Consider the following 21595-nt stretch of genomic DNA (forward strand, 5'->3'; position numbering starts at 1 on the left):
CTTTCTCTCTTCCAACTATGACTATGGTCAAGTCATTGATCACCTTTTAAAAAGGTGGCAAACACATTTCTCTTTAGCCAGTGTTCTTCTCCAGCTAGTAACATTCTCCACTTTCCTTTTCAAGTTTTTTCTTTTGCTTTTTGTTGTTGTTGTTGTTTTGTTTTTGAAGTGCTGGGGAATGAACCTAGGGCCTTCTGCACTTTCACTGAGTTATGTTCCCAGCCCTTTTTTAACTTATTGAGATTAGACCTAACTAAGTTGCCCATGCTGGCCTTGAATTTGCAATCCTCTTGCTTCAGTCTCCTGAGTAGCTGGGACTACAGGTGTGCACCACTATACCTGGCTCTCTCAAGCATTTTTTAACAAGTTATCCATCCATACTGAATCTACGCCTATCTCGTCCATCCTTACACCACCAAACTCAAATGATATTCTACTCATTACAGTTGCACACTCAGTTTCATTAGACATTGGTTATCCCAAGACTATTTTAAAAATTTGATTTTCTACCATTTCCAGGCTTCTTCATTGATATTGCTGTCTATTAATCTATTGCTTTTATATAACTCCATCTTCTCTTTAGACAACCTCAATTTTGAAATAATTTCTTCTTCGTTGTCAATCTCAGATAAAGGAATTATTATATATACAGTAAACAAAATAAAAAAAAACAGATATATCTTTCTTCCTCATTCGCATATCTTGCTAACTTTTTACTATTGATTAAACTTAACCATTTTTCTTCATCCCATTCCCTATGTTCAGTTCAGATATTCATAATTTCTTGTTTTATCTCAAGTGCCATCTTTAAAGTCATCCTACACACTGAAAACAAAATAAAGTACAATCTATTTGGGTTGCCATTATGGTCTGGATTTGAGGTGTACCCCAAAAGCTCCTGTCTCAATGCAAAAATGTTTGGAGATGAAATGACTGAACTGTAAGAGCTATAACTAATCAGTTCATCCTAGTTTGCACTGACTGACTGTGTGGTAACTGTAGGCAGGTGGAACTGGCCAGAGGTGGGTGGGTTTCTAGGGGCATGCCCTGAAGGGTTGTTTGTTTTCTGCAGTCCCTTCACCTCTCTTTTCACTCTCTGCTTCCCAACCATATCATGAACTAAGCAGCTTTCCTCTGCTGGGCGCTTCCCCCATAATGTGCTGGCTCACTTTGGGCCCAGAGCAATGGAATCAGCCATCTATGAACTGGGATCTCTGAAACCATACAAATAAAATAGTTTTCCAAATAAAGTTTTCCTCCTCCACATTTTGTCCATGTCCTCTGATAAAAAATGAACTAAATCCTAACATATTCTGGATTTCACATAGTGTTTTGAACAAATGGATATATCACTATATAAACACAGAACCAAGATGAGCAGGTTATGACACACTTGGTGTGTACATAAATGATCAGTATGAAAGTGCTAATTCTTAGCCCAGTGTGGTTGTATATACCTGTTATACCAACTACTCAGGAGTCCAAAGCAAGAGTATCAAGTTCAATGCCAGTATGGATAACTTAAAATTTTATTCTGTCTCAAAATAAAATGTTTAGAAGGGCTGGGTATACCTTAGTGGTAGATACCTTGCCGAGGATGTGCAAAGCCCCGGATTCAAACCCCAGAACTAGAGGGAGTGACAGCTTTCAGAGGCAGGGAAGAGGGTGGTAACAGAAATCTTGATATACTATCCTTACTTCTGTTAGCTGTTATTTAATGCAGTTGCTTCTAAGAATTCCAAACTCCCAACATTGTAACATATTTGAATAGGAATAATTAATACATGTATCCTAGACTTATAAAGTACATAACGTTTATAAAACCTTTAAAAAGGGAGGAAATTAGCTAAGTTATAAAATTCCACTGCCAATAACAGGACTGTGGAAGATGATATTAAAGCAAGGTGGCCCTGTACAGCAAGAAGAGCCATGGGATCAGAAGACAAACTACATACATGGGTGTGAACAAATACAGAGCTCAGATAGGTGTCAGGTATTAGATCTGATTTTATATTACTTACACACTTATAAATTAGATTGTTACCATTTCATGGATGTTAGCAGGACGCACAAGATTTCTGCATAAGAAACAAAGGACTTTATCACTCATAGCACAGCAAACAACATAAGTATTAACAGTTCCCCTGTTCTCAAGTCCCAGAGATAATGTGGCATTATCCTAAATGGATTCTGTACATGCAATGAGTGTGGGTCTCAAGTGAGGAACACTGAACTTGGAGAATCTATCATTTTCACACCATCAACAAGTAGGACTTCTCTTTAACAAAGCAGGAGATCTTACTTTACCCTTCAATATTGCTTACTGCAAACCCAACTCTGTGAACTAGCCTGAAAAGTGAGTAGTCAGACTCTTGCATATCTTGGCAAGATATGTAAGAGTGAAAGAGACCCATGGAGGACTGTCTCTACTAACAACCTGGAGCCAGGTTTCACACTGACAGAAAAAAAGACATGAAAATATGGGGAGGGGTGGGGGGATTGCCACAAACTCATGGTCTTCAATACAGGTTAAAAACTAAAAATAAATTCAAGCTGGGCACAGGGGAACAAGTCTGTAATCTCAGCAGTTCAGGAAGCTGAGACAAGAGGATGGAAAGTTCAAGGCCCAGCCTCAGCAACTTAGTGGGGCCTTAAGCATCTCAGTGAGACCCTGTCTCCAAAAAAGGAAAAAAAAAAAAAAAAAAAAAAAAAAAACAGAGGTAGGAGGCTAAGGTTGTAGCTCAGCAGTAAAGCCCCTGAGTTAAATCTTCAGAACTAAAAACAAACACAGATGTACAAATTTCTGGCATGCTCACTCTCTCTGTGTGTATCTGTGTGTGTGTGTGTGTGTGGGGGGGGTGTTTCTGAACATCTAATGCCCAATCTTGGCTTCAAAACACTACTCTCTACTATAGAGAACCTGTGCTCTTTGGAGGAAGAGCTGATTTCAGGGCCAAAACAGAGAAAGTCTAAGAACCTGAGACAATTTATGTCAGAAGTAAGGAAGTGAACAAAGAATGTGTAGGCATGTCAAAATAATGCAGATGGCCTTAGTTTGGCAATGCATTCATAGACATGACACCAAAAGCATAAGAAACAAAAGAAAAATTGATAAATCAGGCTTTAAATTTTAAAATTTTGTGCATCAAAGAACATTAATAAAGGGAAAAGACAATTTAGAGAATGGAAGAAATATTTGCAAGTATATTATTTTATAAGGTTTTTGTATCCGGAATTTAAAACAAAGCAAAATAAAAACTCCTAAACAAAAAGACAACTCAATTAAAAAATGGGCAAAGAACTTGAATAAACATTTCTCCAAAGACATACATAAACAATAAGCATCACTAGTCATTAGGAAAACACAAATCAAAACCATAATAAGATAACACTTCACTATTTATCAGTTAGCTATTTAGAGGGAAAAAAACAGAGGGGGATGAAATGTTAAAAGTGTTGACAAGAACAAAGAAAAATGGGGACCTCCATAACTGCTCATGGGAATTAAAAAAAGCTATAGCCACAGAGAAAAATGGCTTGATAGTCCATCAAAAACCTAAATACAGAATTACCACAGGATCGGTTAGGTCTATTCCTATACATATAGGAGAACTGAAGAATTGACTCAAAACTGGTATGTCTAAACCAGCTTTCACTGCAGCATTATTCACGATAACCAAAAGTTGAAACAATTCAAATGTCCATCAGAAGATGAATGAATAAACAAAATGCTGTAAACACCCATATTATTCATCCACAAAAAGTTGTGACAGATACAGTATAGAAGAACCTTGAAGGAATTATGCTAAAAATGCCAAGTAGCATCTGAGAACAGATTTTGTATGATCCTACTTACATGAAATATCTAGAAAAGGCAAATTCAGAGAGGCAGAAAAGTCAACTGGTGGTTGCCAGAAACTAGGGATAGGAATAAATGAAGAATTACTGCTTAATGAGCAAAGAGTTTCTATTTGTGGTGACTAAAATGTTTTGGAAATAGTAGTGATGGTTGCACAACATTGTTAATATAATTAATGCCCATGAATTATAGACTTAATGCTTAAAAAGGCATATTTTATGTATTTAAAAAAAAAACACAGAAGCTAACCTGAAAAACTTTCCCAGGTGAAATCTGAGCATAAAAATAACAACAGTAGAAAATTATAAAGCACTGAATAAAATAGGAATCTAAGAGTTCATGCTGATATAAAAAAAGTTTTGTTTGTTTAAGGGAGTGGGATACAGAGATGGCATTCTCCTTATAGCAGAATATCAATCTAATAAAGAACAGAGTTATTTCACAATCACCCATTCAAAACAATCACATTAAAAACTGGGGCTGTAGCTCAGTGAAACAGTAATAGCCTAGCATACGAGAGACTCTGGGTTCAAAACCCACCTCCACAAGGTTGGGGCAGGGAGTGGGGGAGAGTTCAAAAAACATCATGTTTGTCTTAGTGGGTTTGGGGTACTAATATAAATTAGCCATTAGGTGGATTAATAACAAACTATTTCTCACAGTTTTGGAGGCTGGAAAACCTAAGATCAAGACACCAATAGATCTGGTGTCTGGTGAGGGCTTTCTTCCTGGTTTGAAGGTGACCATCTCCTCTTGTGAGTCCTCAATATCATGGAGAATAGAGAGAATGTGAGCAAGTTTTTGTGTCTCCTATTGAAGGCCCTAATCCTACCGATGAGGGTTCTTCCATTGAAATACCTCCTAAAAGTCCTGGCCTCCTAATAATATCACAACAGGGGTTAGAATTTCAACATATGAACTTCAGGGAACACAAACATATCCATAACAATGTTAATAATTAATTCAGGCAAAAACCCACTGCTGGCTGTTAAAACTAGTAGGTGGAAATAGAATGAGGAATGGTATAATCACACAGTTTCAAAGTATCTCCACTAATTTCAGAGGGGAGAGTTACTTCCTAGTGAAAAAACTTTAAAGACTTCATCTTAATAAAGTGGTAAAAGTCAACAACAGCAAAAAGAGGACAAATCAACAACATGAATAGCCTAACAATAAGCAATTAAAGAACACAGTATCACTTAAGAGACTGTTCCAATGAAAACATACATGGATCTAATATAAACAAACATCAGACTAACTTAACTGAGGAACACTCTATAAAAATAATTTTTCTAAAAATCTACCCAGTATCTATCTTACCCAAACCAAGAAGTCATAAAAGTCAAGGAAAGAGTATTCCAGACTGAAGAAGTCTACAAAATGTGATCTACAAATCTAGATTAGATCTTTTTTCCATAGGACAGATTATGGGGAGCATTGCTAAAAACATTCATGTAGTCACTAATTACAGAAGCCCTTTGAATTGTTCCTGCAACTTTTCTGTAAACATTAAAATTGTTCTCATCTTTTCTCCCCACAATAAAAAGAACTGCTGTGTACACTCCACTGACACAAAACCAAACTACTGATTATTATGGCTTTTCTAAATGCTGAGAACACTACCAATATACCCAACTGTTGTCTTTGCAGGGTTTATAATGCAATCTTTTTTTCCCTAAAACAACAGCTGTTTCCTATTCACAATGTCTTTTAGGTAGGAAATTTTTCATGAGTCCACCTAAGAGAGAATAGCTTACAAACAGCCAGATATATGTCAGACAGTAATAGCTGTAGTTTCTGTGACAAAACAAAACCCAAGACATTACTGAAGACAACTGGACACAGTGGAAGTATAGGAAGATGTGGGTAGTCAAGCCATCCCTTGCTTTACTTTTCTTCATAACAACTATTTAATTATTTGCTTACTATCCATAATTTACTAAGATGTAGTCAATGTGTATTCCCAGGGGATAGAAGAGCATTTGACATGTAATATTCAAAGAAATATTTAACAAATGATTAAACATATCATATAGTATGAATGCTATACCCTGAAGACAGAGGCTGTACCTGGTTTTAATGCCCCTGGTATAGTTAAGAAAACTGATCACTAATGAACTATTAATAATCAATGGATTTTAAAAGTAAAATAACAAATTGAGTGTGTTGGTGTACATCCGGAATCCCAGCAATTCAGGAAGCTAATGCAAGAGGATTGCAAGTTCAAGGCCAGCCTCAAAAACTTACTGAGACCCTGTTTCAAAATTAAAAATAATAAAATAAAATAAAAAGGGCTGGGATATAGGTCACTAGTTAAATACTTGCCTAGCATGTGTTTATTAATAACCAGAAACTCTAAGTACTTGTGTGAAGCCCTGGGATTCAATCAACCTCAAGGGGGGTGGGGAGAATATACATGTCAGAACCAAAATAAATTACTATGTGTCAGAATCATAGGATACAGTCTTAGCAGCTGGCTTAAAGGAAATTTTCAAAGCCCTACTTATATTAATAAATAAGAAAGAAAAATAATTACCAAAGTTAAATGTTAGATTTCAAAAAAGGGGTAGGAGGAAGGTACAGTCTTTTTAGAAGGCAAACTAATAACATCTATCAAAATTTATAATAAAGATATCTTCTGACATCTTTAGAAATTCTGCTTTGGCTATCAATCTCATAAAAACTATTGTTTCATAAAGATATCATGTACTAGGATTTGTTGCAGCAACATTTTTTACTGTAAATAGAGTGACTAGCCAAATTATTTAGCATAGTCTCACTACAGACTATTACTTAACCACTAAAAAGAATTAAAGTTAAATCAAATACCTTGAAGGGATTTCTACAAGTACTAAATGCAAAAGTAATGTAGAGAAAAGTATGTATAACATGATTCCTAACATCTTTTTTGTTGTTGGTACTGGGGATTGAACCCACAGGCACCCTACCACTGAGCCACAACTCATCTTACGTATTTCAATTTTATTTGAGAAAAGGTCGGGCCCAAGTCTTCCAGGTTGGTCTTGATGTGCAATGCACCTGCCTTAGCATCCTGAGTAGCTGGGCTTATAAGAATGTACTACTGTGCCCAGCTAACACAAATTTATTAATAACCAGAAACTCTAAGTACTTATGAATATAGAGAAAATACAGAAAAATATATACTGAGATGTTAAGATGGCTATAGCAACTAAGGATCCATATATGATTTTATTTCATTAATAAAAAAATTCTATAGACAAAGGAACACTTAAAAATGGGAAAAAATTAGATTACAGGGCTCGGGTTGTAGCTCAGTGGCAGAGCACTCATCTGGCTCATGCAAGGCACTAGGTTTAATCCTCATAAAAATAAAGCTATTATGTCCACCTACAACTAAAAAATACATATTTAAAAAAATAATACGATTAACAGAGAAACTATTTAGAAAGCTAAAAATACAACTAAAATAAATTTAAGAATCATTTCTTTGGGGAAGAAAAATAAACTATAAGCTAGTCCAAAATTTTAAAAGTTTTGTTTTTATCATCTACTTTTCACATAAAGGTCTTAATTACATTAGATATTATTTTGACAAACCAGACTTTCAATATCACATTTTCTCAAATATTGGTCTGAACACTATTTATTGAAAAGTTCATTCTTTCACATTTGCTTGGAATGCCACTGTTGCCAAATCCCAAACTCCTAAATATATCTAGGTTTGTTTCTGAAGTGTTTTGCTGTTCTATTTGACTGTAACTGTGTTCATTTCTACAGTTTTACAATTTGGGGTATATGGTTTATGGTTCTCTTGGGAGAGAATCTGCCATGAGATCTGAATGTCCCTGCACAAATTTGCCTGTATACTATTGCAAGACCTAACTACTCACTGATAGTAAGCAATTTTTGTAGATGGTTACAGAAATGGTTAAATAGATCAAGGTAGCCACAGGAAGATTAACAAATGGCTGCTCATTCCTAGAGAAAGGAGGATTGGCTTGCTTTCTACTTACTACTAAAGGTACTGAGCTCTTGACCCTGGGTTCTTTGGGTCACTGAATCTCTCTCTGCCTATCACATTGCTAGGTGGAATTTGAGATCAAGGAATTAGTGCTACCACGCTATTGCTCCTGCCAGCTGCTGTCCTGTGAACAATCTCATCCACTTAATCTTATTGTCTACTTCTGGCATATGTAGAGTTGTGGCATTTGGTTCCTTGCCATACTCTATGAGACTGGGGTTCTTTTCCCCAAGAGTTCATAAAGGACTCCATTTACAACTTTCATTACAACTACTGTAAAATATTTAGAAAACAAATTATAACCTGGCTAAACTGTCCATCACTTTTATTACACCAACTGTTCTATTAGATGCCCTCTATAAGTAACCCAAACTAAAAATGACTGAGAAAAATGTGTTTTCCCATCAGAATTTTATTGATCAAAATAAAGCAACTGAAGAGCTGGGATTGTGGCTCAGCAATAGAGTGTTCACCTAGCATGTGCAAGGCCCTGAGTTCTATCCTCAGCACCACATAAAAATAAATAAATAAAATAAAGGTATTGTGTCCAAATACAACCTAAAAAAATTTTTAAATAAAAAATAAAGCAATAGAGAGAACACTTTATAATAGGTGATGCTTTGCAGAAGGGAAACCATTAAGACAGAGAAAGAGGGCCAGGGGCGGGAGGAGGAAAGAGTAACAGGAGGTATTAAGGAATAATATTGATCAAATTGTGTTTTATGCAATATGAATATGCCATAAAGAAACTCACTATTCTGTATAATTAATAGGTACCCATAAAAAATTATAAAAAATAGAAGACACTTTGCATGGATTCAAGTATTTTCAGGATACTTCTGAAAAAAACGCTTAATTTTTAATTAAGCAAACTGAAACCTCATAATCCATACTACACTCTAAGAATAATTTAACAACTTGCAAGAATACATTAATAATTCATATATTCTAATCATATCTTTATTATCAATTACAAAATGCCAATAGATATAGAACATTAGTTATGGGTCACATTAGTCACAAAAAGAATATAATGCTTGTTGCTTTCAAAATTTTAAATCCTAATGAAATAATTCATCTATATGCCTTAAAATTAGATTTCTACAGCACAAATCTAAAAGTCAAAGTACTTATGTTATTATTTCTATCTTTTTACCTGTAGTCAGGCTGTCGGTTTGCAGAATGATCATCTCTTGTCCATCTATAGCCAGATTCATCCTGTAACATAAAAAGCGTTACTTGGACACTTGTTATATTATTTTGATCATGTTCAATATGTCTAACAGTATTATGGAAATTAACCTCTAAGGTCAAAACACTACGAAGACAAAAACACTTTTCTAAATCTTCCTAAAGCTTTAAAGGCATAAAAAAGAAAAGAAAATTAAAAATAAAAAAGATACAGCACATTATTCATTTCAACAAATAAAAATAAACTGACCAAGAACCTGTGGTTCCATTTATCTTTTTTAAAAAATTACACTATTTCCTTGACAGATCCACATAGGCTTATTGTCAAAAACACACATACCATATGATAATAGTCAATGGCTTCTGAGGACCAGGTATAAATTTTGATGCATACACTTCTCATTTTCTAAGTTTTCTCATCAATTTTCAGATTCAAGCTCAATGAAGAATTTGCTACTTTTTTTTTGGGGGGGGGGGTGAGCAGGTGGCTCAAACACAGGGCCACATGCATGCTAGGCAAGTACTCTACCACTGAACTATATCCCAGCCTAAGCTTACTACTTTTTCAACTTTTCATGCTCAAATTTTCATTTTTCATCTTATGCCTCATCAAAAAACTACAATTAGAAACAATATAATAAGAAATTGTCAAAACTACATTAGACTAATATGTGGCACTAAATTAAAACAAATGAACCATATTTGTCCTTTAAGACATAACTACATAGGTATATAGAAAGAAGCCAAATAGTAATTCATACCCAATCACTTTAGAGTGACACATAGAATATAATATGTAATATCTTCATCTTCCTCTTTAACATTATATTCCTTATTCTTCCATAAGTAAAATGTACCTATCATTTTCCTTCTCAACATTAAATAAAAACAAAACTTCACAGCTATCATAAAATATTGGATCAAGTAAGCAATTTAATTTATATAAATCAACTCCAAATAAGAATTAGTGTCAGGAGAATCCTAGGATCAAAATGTACTTATTGTTTGTTTGAATAAAATTTAAATTAAAAAAATGTAATATAAAGCATGACAACAAACATGATTTATAAGAATATAAAACAAAAGTACTACTATTGAAGCAACATTATGCTACAAGTTTTTGGGCAAAATCATGTTCCTGAGGTTTGAAACATAAGTCCAATAAATACAAAACTCCCTCTACACTTAATGGTCACACAGTTTTGATAAAAGGGATAACTTTTTTCTTTCTTTGAAACAGGGTCTTCCTATGTTGCCCAGGCTAGTCTCAGAACTCATGACCTCCAGTGATCCTCCTGCCTCAGTCTCACAAATAGAGACTGAGAGCATATGATACCATACCCAGCTTGTGAAAACACATTTTTATACTACAGGACAAACTGTTTCTCCATGAGAATAACTGAAGAATGGCTCTGATGGCAAATTCCAGTATTACTAAAAGAGAGATAATACATAGTATTTACTTTTCAACACATACCACCCCCTTCCCAAAGGAATGGCATGACATTTAAAAGCTAAACAAAATAAAAGCCAATTCTAAGACAAGAAAGAATCTATAACACATCTCAAACTTTAGGAAAACAAGAAAATACTGAATAGTGTTGTTACCACTTTAGAATTGTCAAAAATCAGTATTATGTAATAGAGAACTGTGCTCTCATAAGATAACTATGCTCTGTAAATTGCCTTAACTCCATTCCTTCAAGTGTAAAGTATGGAAAATAATCCAATGGCCAATATGAGGTCAAATTTTACTATAAACAGTGCTTCAATATTTCAATTAATTACCATATTATATACAGTACGGAAGGGGAAAAAATAAAAGGTAGGAAAACAGTCTGGAAGAGGAATACTTTAAGTATGCAGGCTAGAACAGAGGAATTGCATCAAAGAACAGGTTCAATCAAGTTAATAACAAATTACTGTAACCTTAATACACACTTCTAGATCAAGAGAAATAAATTATAATTGTGTTAGTAATAACAGCAGCTAACATTTTAAAGTGTTTACTATATGAAATAATGTTTTAAGTGCTTTCTAATTTGAATTAGTAAATAGCCTTTAAGAACTATAACAAAATGAGACTATCAACAACCTTAACCCACTTCACACATAGCATTTCATCATGATGAAAATAATAAAAGTAATTTCAAGTAGGTTCATCCAGTAAGACATGGTAACCACCTGCTTATCACTTAAGCACCCAAGCAACAGATTATCTTTATATGGTTCTAAATCCCTACCAAGTAAGGGGATTAAAAAGCAGGCTAGTTGGAATGAATGTCATTTAGAGCTATCCAGAGCATTTTTACCCACCCTGTCCAACACCCCAAGATTCTTGACTACTAGTTCCCATTTGACAGCTTCAGCAAAATTCAACAGAGCATCAGCAGGAAGTGCTAATCAACTGCTTTCATGGCTGTCACATAAACTTTTATTACATGAATTTTAACTTATAAGAAATAACAATTAGTACATGGGGGAAATTTACATACTCCTCTGTGAGGTGGACCACTTCTTCGATCATGAGAAAAACTGCGGCCCTCGTCATATTCTCGGTAATCAACATGACTGTAATATCTACTGTAGCTTCCTTCACCAGGTCTGTCTAGCAGTGGTGGTTTCTTTGGCACAATATTAACTACTCTATGGTAGCCATCCTAAAACAGACAAAAAGAAATATATAAAAATCACTAATTTCTCTACTTGGTTTTGGAACTGTTTTTTAAAAGCACAGGAGTTTTTATCCTCTATCAAATAGGCTAAATGTATAAACAAAAATGCATTAATGAAACATGAATAAATAGTAAAGTCTTCACATGAATAAAAGAAAATAAGACTGTTCAACAAAGCCAAGTTTTCAAAATAACGTGCAACAATGGGAAAAAAAATCAATCATAAAAAAAAATTATCATTTTAATAAAAAATAAACTTCAGACAGTAAAAATGTTAGCTCTAGCCTTAATTTCCTAAGAAATTTAGAAATAAAACATGGCAGCACACACATTTAATCTACTTGCTTGAACTAGTCTACTTAGAAAAAAACGCAAGATTTTGACACATAAGCAACAGCAAACAAGGAGATGATAATGAGTTAAAAACATTACAAGGAAGGAAGCATTTTGTTATTTTTCCAGCAGCAATAAAGAGGGGCAAGCCATTGCCTTCACAAGTTTGGAAGAAATATAAAAGCTAACACAAAATCTGAACTAGTTTTATTCTTGATGTTTTAACATTTTAGCAACTAAGTAGGGGGGGAGTGTTGGACTTGGGGAATCTGACAGAGGGAGAACATTGTCTTAGGTTGGTAGCTGATGTGAAATAACAATTAGAAGCAGAGAGCTATGACACATGTATCTGTGATCTGATCTAGGACATGGATGGTACATCGGCAAGAAATTTGAAAGCTTGGTGATTTTGTGATTCAAAAAAAAAAAAGCCTTATAAAATATAAAGATCTGGGGCTGGGGAGTGGCTCAAGCGATAGCGCGCTTGCTTGGCATGAACTGGGCACTGGGTTCGATCCTCAAAACCATATAAAATTTAAAAAATAAAGACATTGTGCCCACCTAAAACTAAAAAATAAATATAAAAAAAAGAAACATAAAGATCTGTTATTTACATATCCTAACCCTCAGTTTCTTATCTACAAAATGGAATTACTACTAATACCCACCTCCTGGAGCTGCTGTGAAGATTAAATGAGAAACTGAATGAAAAGTGGTCAGCACAGTATCTAACACACACTAACTGCTCAAAAATGTTTGTTACACTGATTACTACCTTTGCAGATGTATATTTAAGAAATAAACACCTCAATTCCTTAAAGTGCTTCCTTATATTACTTCTTAGCATTAGAAAAAATAATTATTGAATTGTTATTAAATTATTATATAACATTCAAATGATTAAGAAATTTGTCAATTACAAGGAAAAAATTAAATCAATAGTTTATATCTATTTGAAAGCTACAAAAAAATCAAAATAATTTTTCCATGGACATATAAACTGGTTTCCTTCTTTAGTGCATTAGATTATTGAAATATAAGATAAGGGCTAGGGATGTAGCTCAGTGGTTGAGGCCCGTTTTTTTTGTTTTTTTAAAGCTCTGTGTGTGTTTGTTTCTCCCCCCCCCCACCCCCCAAACACAGTTTAAGATATATTCTTTTTAAATAAAATATGATACACAAGTTATATTCATACTTTTTTCCACAAACTACCTTTCACAGATATTGCAATTAAATCTAAGAAAATATGGTGTTTCAAAAAAATAATTTGGCTCGATAGACATGGCAGTGATAGGAGTCTTGGAAATCAGGATCTGGTCCTCCTCCCTCCTCTCCATCCCCTACTCTATGCCTCCACCCCCCACATCCCCCTCACCGCCCCCCACCATGTTCTGTATTGAAGATTCAACACCTGAGATGCCAAGGCAAGCACAGAAAATAGAAAGCAAGTTTTATACCCCAGGTTCCCACTCCCCTCCCACCTGCCAATTGGTATTCATTAGCAACTCCTTGTGTTGGGAGGAGTGATTCCCACCCCCCCTCCCCGCAGATGTTAACTACCCATTTCCTTTTCTTTTATAATCAGCCAATTAGTACTCTACTTTCTAACTGGATCATTTACTATCTATGCTGACCACCAGTCTTTTGCCTCAGTATCAGCACTTCATGCCTTTAATTCCAGGTTGAGACAGGAGGATGAAGGCCAGCCTGGGCAATTTAGATCCTGTCTCAAAATAAAAAGGGCCAGGGGATGGGGAGGATGGGGGGCAGTGCAGGGAAGTAGTTAAGTAGTACCGCAGTTGCCTAGCATATGTAAAACCCTGGGTCCAATTCCCAGCCCTGCAAAAATACAAATATCTTTAAGCCAAAATTAACAAAATTACAATTTAAAACAAACATCTTTCTCTCCCTTTTCGCCCCCTCTCTCTCCTTTCCCCCCTTTGGTGTTGCTGGTAATTGAACCCAGGGCTACATACATTCTGCCACATAGTAAGCATTTCTAATTCACAAGTTGCTATTCATAAAATTAAAATAGGGCTGGGGAAGTATCTCATTGGTAGAGCATGCACAAGGCCCTTTGTTCAGTCCCCACTACTACAAAACAAAACAAAAAAAAAAACAGAATTAGAATAACTAAATTTTCCAATTCCAAAGAATCATAAAAATTAAATTCTACAATATTCTAAAATGTTTATATATGCTTCAAAAGACTTTCATGAATAGAGTTAGCTTCTTTCTTTACAAAGCAATCTGTTGCTTTGTTCAACTGCCCCAGTTACCAGAAAGTGACTTAAAGATTGTAAATTTTACATGATAAAACTTTCAAAGTAGTTAAAACTCATATCACATTTATATATTTTAAAAATTGCTTTACCACCTAATAAAATCATTCATATGATCATTTACTATCTACGCTGACCACCTGTCTTTTCACCTCAGTATCAGCACTGCATGCCTGTAATTCCAGGTTGAAACAGGAGGATGAAGGCCAGCCTTCATAAACTCAGCAAAAGAGAAAAATCCTATTAACTTGCAATCTGCCAATGAATATCAAATGAGCTTTTCCTTTATGTTTTGAGAAAATGTTTAAATAGTAAGTACATTGTACTATTTCTGCTCTTTAGACAACTAATCTTAAAGAAAACTCCCTTTCTATATGAAAAGAATTAAGGAAATGAAGACAACTGTAGGAGTCTGTAACAAAGCATGGTCGTATTTTCAGAGATTCCAGGAGGCACCAGGTTTGATCTTCAGTACCACATAAAAATAAAAATAAATAAAGGTATTGAGTCCATCTACAACTAAAAAAATATTTAAAAAAATAAACTCAATAGAGTTGAAACATTTCTACTATTTCATAAGCAGATATTTCAAATGTCATGTTTGCATATAAAAATCTTAGTTTACTCAATGAAAGCAACTGTTATTGCTCTGTTCATTATGGAAAATATTTGTATATTATCATATGAATGCATATCTACGTATTAATGACTAAATATTCCTATTCATTTAAAAATTATAATTTTCAGTGGGCATTACTAGAATTTCCAAAAATATTCATAGAACTTAATGGATTTATTTCTCCAAGTTAGTAAGAAAGGTGTGATCCATCAGGCAGACCAAAAGTAAAAAGTATATGTTGCTAATTTTTTTTTTAAAGTCTATTTTACTCAATCATTTGTCAAACTCTGGCACAATACAGAAAGAAAAACACTAGTACATAAGCTTAAATATTTTTTTGAACAGTTAAACTTGTATGAAATTTCTATTTTCACATTTGTCACTGTTTGGGGTGAGACAACTATCATCACAAGGCCCTGTTAAGGTTTATGGAATAATTTTTCAGTTTATGCTCATGAAAATTTGATCAGAATAAAACATATCAAATTAATTTACCAATTTAGAAATCTGAAATGGTATACATGTTTTGTTAAAAAGTAACAAATTGTATTTTAATTTACTATACATTCCAGTTAATATAACTACCTGTTATGAGAAACACTTTCATTTTTAGAAAGTAAAGGTTGCAAGTGGGTGACTTTTATTCGATTCACTGTATAAATCAATGCCAAACTTTCCACATGTTAAATCTCATAATTAACTGAGTACAAGTTTTGTGGAAAACCTCAGTTCTTTCAAACATTTCTTGAGACTATGAATATATTCTCTATATGGCAGAGCATATGCTTAGCATGCCTAAGGCCCAGAGTTTAATACACACACACCTGATTTTTTCTTTGCCCAGTTCTACAAAAATAAATAAAATATAAAAATATTAATATATAAACCCCCTCCCTTAAACATCCTTATCCATTAGACACATAGTGAAATATTTATTTACATTTGAAAAATGAATCATTGATTTACTTAAAAATCTGGGAAAGAAGTAAATGGCAGAGACACAGAAAAAACACAATTTGCAAGGAGTAGATAAATGCTGCTTGGATTATATATCCTTTGGGAGATGATTATATTGTAATTTTTATATAATTTTTTCCTTATAAAAAGTCAAAAATAGGACAGAGGTTGTAGCTCAGTGGCAGAGCACTTGTCTATCATGTGTAAGGCACTGGGTTGATCCTTAGCACCACATAAAAATAAATAAAGGCATTATGTACATCTACAACTACATAAAAAATTTTTTTAAAGTAAAAAAAATGACTCTTATACTAGTGCACTAGCAAAGTAAGTATGATGGCACATCTAAATAATTAGTGGTTTTACTTCCTATTATAATCAACTTACAACATGAACATAGCTTACAGAACCTTGCTGGTCTTACTCATTGAATAAAGCACCTACAAAGTAGTTGTCACAAAGTAAGCAGTTCATAAGTTCACACATAACATACATTCTATTTTGCTATCTAAATTTTATTTTTCTTTTGTCATCACATGCTTTATTATAAGAAAAATACCATACAAAACCATATGTAACTCAAAACTATTACACAGGCTGGAAAACTTTTCCTTTCAAAAGCTTTGAGGTTTTGAGGTCATATTTTATGACATGTATTTTTATCAGAACACTCACTGATTCTTTTGGAGGTTATAAAATTTTAAAATTAGGTTCAGAGCATTAGTAACTTACATTTTGGGCACTAAGCTAGTCTGAAGCAGTCCAATCTGTTTCTTCTTGCCTTATTTTTATTTTATTCTTATTTTATATTAGTATACTAAGTAGATTTTTCTGATTTTGACAGCATTGGTGAGAATAGTAAAACCCAGTAGGGATGTTAAGACCAGCAATATTTTTCTGTCACATTCATGTTAGTTTTTAGTTACATAATTAGGTGTTTTTTTATTTATTTTTTTTTTAGGATGGACCCAACACAATACCTTTTCTTTTTAAAAAAAAAAAAAAATTTATTTTTTAGGTATAGATGGACACAGCACAATGCCTTTATTTTTATGTGGTGCTGAGAATCGAACCCGGGTCCCGCCCATGCTAGGCGAGCGCTCTATCGCTGAGCCACAATCCCAGCCCCCATAATTAGGTTTTATAATCAATCAATAGGTACTGCCCCCCAAAAGCTAAGACATATTATTATAGAATGTGACCAAGAATATATATATAATTTCTCTTCTGAAGATAGTGACAACAAAAAGAAAGTTAAGTTCTTGCAATTCTGTTAGCCAAAATTAAAACAGCCCCTAGAGTAGCTCTACACAAGGGAATATCATTAAATTAAAACTCAGCAAGTGAACACTTAAGATTTTGCATTTCATGTATGTAATTTTCCAACTTAAACTAATAAAATAGTGCTCTCTAATAACATGTTTTAGGGGGTATATTGTGATCCACAATTTACTTTGAAATGCACCAAAAGCTTAGATAGATTTGTAGGAAGAATAGGTATATATATAATAAATAAGATATATATATAATATATATTTAATAAATATATATAATAAAGCAAGTTCAGTAAATGTAAATGGTTGGATATAAGTGGTAAATATATGGCTGTTCATTATAAAATTCTTTCAATTTTGCTATATGTTTGAAAACTTTCAAAAGAAAATACTGGGAAATGTTATACTTAACATGGGTAAATTTATATGAACACTATTTAATAAACCATTGAACTGGGGGGTATAACTTACTTGTCTAGCATGTGCAAGATCCTGGGTTTGACCCCCAGCACTACAAAAAATAAATAGAAATAAGACAATTTTAAAAAGGAATAAAAAAGGGCTGAGGTTGTAGCTCAGTGGTAGAGCACCTTGCCTAGCATGTGCGAGGCACTGGGTTCGAATCTCAGCACCACATATAAATAAGTAAGATAAAAGTCCATTAACAACTAAAAAAAAATAATAAAAGGTATAAAAAGAACAGTAATTAAAATATGCACATGAAGGTCTAGAATAAAAGTGTTTCAGGAAAAAAGAAAAATAATACGTGTTATAGGAAACAAGTATTTGAATATTAACACACTGTAAACAATGTTTTAAATATGCATACAATTAAAATTACTAAATTAAGTAAACTTGATTTCAAGTTGAACAAAAGAAAGGTTTCTCGATTATACTCTGAGTACAATTACATTTAGGAATATTTGAAATTGTTATGCACATATATATATTCTCCACAAAGTTTCAGATATTAACAAAATCATGTTCTTAATTCACTAAAAAATGTATTTTTGGTTGGCTAAACTCTCTAGGAGAAATATTGTCATTATAAGAGTTGCAGAAATATTCAATTAATTTTAAAAATAAATTTCATAAATATCATTACACAGGTTAACTATCCCTAATCCAAAAATCCAAAGCCTGATGTGTTCCAAAATCTGAAAATTTGGGGGTGCCTAACATGACTCTACAACTAGATTTCACACCTAACTTCATGGGACAGATGACAGTCAAAATAAAATAAACATATAAAATCAATTTCAGGTATGTGTATAAAGTACATATGAAGCACAAATTAATTTCATGTTTAGACTTGGATCCCACCTCTAAAATAATTTATAGCAGCACAATTCTCAATAGCTAATACTGTGGAACCAACCCAGAAGCCCTTCAATAGATGAATGGATAAAAAAAAAAAAGTGGCATATATATACAATGGACTATTACTCAGAAATAAAAGAGAATAAAATCATGGCATTTACACGTAGATGGATGAAGTTAGAGAAGATAATGCTAAGTGAAGTTAGCTAATCCCCAAAAAACCAAATGCTGAACGTTTTCTTTTGATATAAGGAGGCTGATTCATAGTGGGACAGGGAGTGGGAGCATGGGAGGAATAGACGAACTCTAGATAGGGCAGAGGAGTTGGAGGGGAATGGAAGGGGTATGGAGTTACTAACGATGATAGAATTATGATGGTCATTATTATCCAAAGTACAGAAATGAAGACATGAGTTGGTGTGAATATACTAGGTATACTATCATAAATATGAAAAATTGTGCTCTAATGTGTAATAAGAATTGTAATGCATTCCGCTGTCATATACAAATAAAAAACTACGCAATAAACAGTTTTAAGAAAAAAAAAGACATTATTTACATGTAAATATTTTAAAATTTGAAAAAACAAATGTAATCTGAAATACTTTTGGTCCCAAGAATAAACAGAATAACTACTTGATTATAAAACCTAATTATGTAACTCAAAACTAATATGAATGTGACAAAAAAATACTGCTGGTCTTGACATCCTTACTGAGTTTTACTACTCTTACCACTGCTGTCAAAAATCAGAAAAATCTACTTACTATACTAATGTAAAATAAGAATAAAGTAAAAATAAGGCAGGTAGAAAAAGATCAGACTGCTTCAGCCTAGTTATAGTACTATGTCCAAAATATAAGTTACTAATACTCTGAACCTGATTTTCAAACTTTATATTCTCCAAAAATTCTGAAACTGGAATTTCTCTCCATTTTCAAGTAATCCAACAGAAAATCAACACTTTATGTTGCAGCCTCATCAGAATTTCCATATTACCTATCTGTTCCCCACTAGGCTAACAAGACAGACTCCCACAACTGAAGTCTGTAGATATCTAAAAGACGTTCTGTCACAAAACCTGATAAAGGCTAAGAAATTAGATAACTAACCTTATAGAAATTCTATGTTAAACCACACAAAGTATTTTTGCTCAGGTTTTGTTCTGTTTTTGTTTCTGGGTTTTAGTTTTTTTGTTTGTTTTGTTTTGGGGGGATCAAACTCAGGGCCTCACCCACACTGACCTACACCCCCAAAACCAGAAAGTACATTTTTAAAAATAAAGATCTTATAGGTATCTAGAAGTTATATGTAGATATTCTATGATAATTCATTTCCTTCCTATAGTGGAATGGACATGCTTATATCCCAGATTCTTTATAGTGTACATCTTTGGACTTTAGTCTTCTATGCACCTTCTTAAGACTATATAAAATATATATATAAAAGTAACTTACAAAAGTAACATATTATCCACATTTATATACAGGAATTTAAAAGAATGCAATACAAAAATAATAATTCATACATTTGCCAAATTGTATGCTGAGGATAAGATTCCCAATGCTAAATATAACTCAATATCAGCACAATAATTCATGAATATCCAACTGCCTTTCCTGGTTTATCAAACCAGAAGTTCACACAGCAGCTGCTTTTATTAATTAAGTCATACTATGGTAGGAGGTACCTTCTCAGCAGTCACCCTTTCGTTGCATACTTTATGCTATATCCAATAGTACATCAAATACATTTTTCAGTGTTTCAGAACCAGAAACAAATAGGGCAAAGGGTGTAGCATGAAAAGATAAAGAATACAGTAAAGTTGCTTTTTGCTAGGAATTCAAATACAAAATAAAATTAGAGCATCACATTCCCTCATCCCAAGAACTAATGATAGTGGGTGCTCACTTTTTAAAGAATTAGCTAAAATTTTATACTTAGAAAAATATATGCTGCCTTTCCAAAACTTTAAACTTATTGAGATACGACATTCTTACAAGAAGTATGCAAATAATAGATGTACTGTTGCATGAATTTTCCCAAGATAAAATTACTGTATAATTACCACCCAGATCAGGACACTGAACACTCCCAGCACAGCAAAATCCATCCTGTGCTCTCTTGGTACCTCTTCCTCCCCAAATAACCATTTTTCTAGCTACTTTTGCCTGTTTGACAATTTCATATAAAAGGAAACACACAGGATATACTTTTGTGTCTAGCTTCTTTTGTTCAATATGTCTGAAAAGTTCATCTGTGTTTTGGTCTCTAGCAATAGCCCATTTATTCCCAGTGCTGTATAATTTAATCCACCTACTGTTGGACATCTGCACTGTTGACAGTTTGAAGCTGTTATGAATAATGCTGCTTATGAATATTCTTACATGTCAATATGGGAGTTGCTTTGTTTTGTTTCATATTTGTTTGTTTGTTACCAGGGGTATAAGCCCAGGGGCAATGGACTTCTCGAGCTACATCCCAACTGTCTATCTAATCTATTTATTTTTAGACAAAGTCTCACTAAGTTGCCAAGGCTGGCCTCAAATTTGTAATCCTCCTGCCTCAGCCTCCCAAATTTCTGGGATTACAGGCCTAAACCACCACTCCCAAGCAGTATGAGGGGTTTTTTTTCATTTGTTCTTTATACTCTGCACAGGCTAGGTAAACACTCCACCACAGAACTATGTCTTCAGCCCTCAATATGGGTTTTTAAATAATATTAGATGGTCTCTGTCCTGTAAGCAAAGATTTGAAAACTTAAATAACATATTATGAAAACAAAGCCAGAAATCATAATTTTATTTATATTTTATTTCTGGTGTCAAACACTTTAAGCCAGGGATCCAGCAAGTCCATTTAAATTTCAATCTAAATATATGAACCAAACAACCCAACAACTATAGCTTATCTGGTGAATTTGTCCCCAAAAGACATAAAATATTTTCATGTTATAGTTTGTTGTTACAGATATTCAAAGTCTGATTTATACTCTATTTTGAAATTATAGTAATGAAGCCCCCAAAGGTAGCTCTTGATATTTAATGACCTACAACTATACTTTGGGCCTTAACTGTCTCCC

General features: G+C 33.6%; 1 protein-coding gene across 20 annotated transcripts in view; it reads right to left on the reverse strand.

The window, feature by feature from the left end:
- The window catches only part of Pphln1 (periphilin 1), a 157322-nt gene that overhangs the window by 56976 nt on the left and 78751 nt on the right, over window positions 1-21595 (reverse strand). For 9 of the 20 annotated variants that reach the window (XM_013358489.4, XM_005324841.4, XM_013358483.4 and 6 more), the window contains 2 exons: window positions 11549-11713; window positions 9019-9080 (listed from right to left, as the gene is read on the reverse strand). In XM_013358489.4, the coding sequence (XP_013213943.1) occupies window positions 9019-9080; window positions 11549-11713 (227 nt within the window). Of the gene's footprint in view, window positions 1-9018; window positions 9081-11548; window positions 11714-17664; window positions 17705-21595 lie in introns of all 20 variants that reach the window. The other 11 variants (XM_040280796.2, XM_005324843.4, XM_040280792.2 and 8 more) reach the window with 3 other exon arrangements.

The sequence above is a fragment of the Ictidomys tridecemlineatus genome, chromosome 6 (assembly GCF_052094955.1).
Source record: "Ictidomys tridecemlineatus isolate mIctTri1 chromosome 6, mIctTri1.hap1, whole genome shotgun sequence".
NCBI classification, from domain to species: domain Eukaryota; kingdom Metazoa; phylum Chordata; class Mammalia; order Rodentia; family Sciuridae; genus Ictidomys; species Ictidomys tridecemlineatus.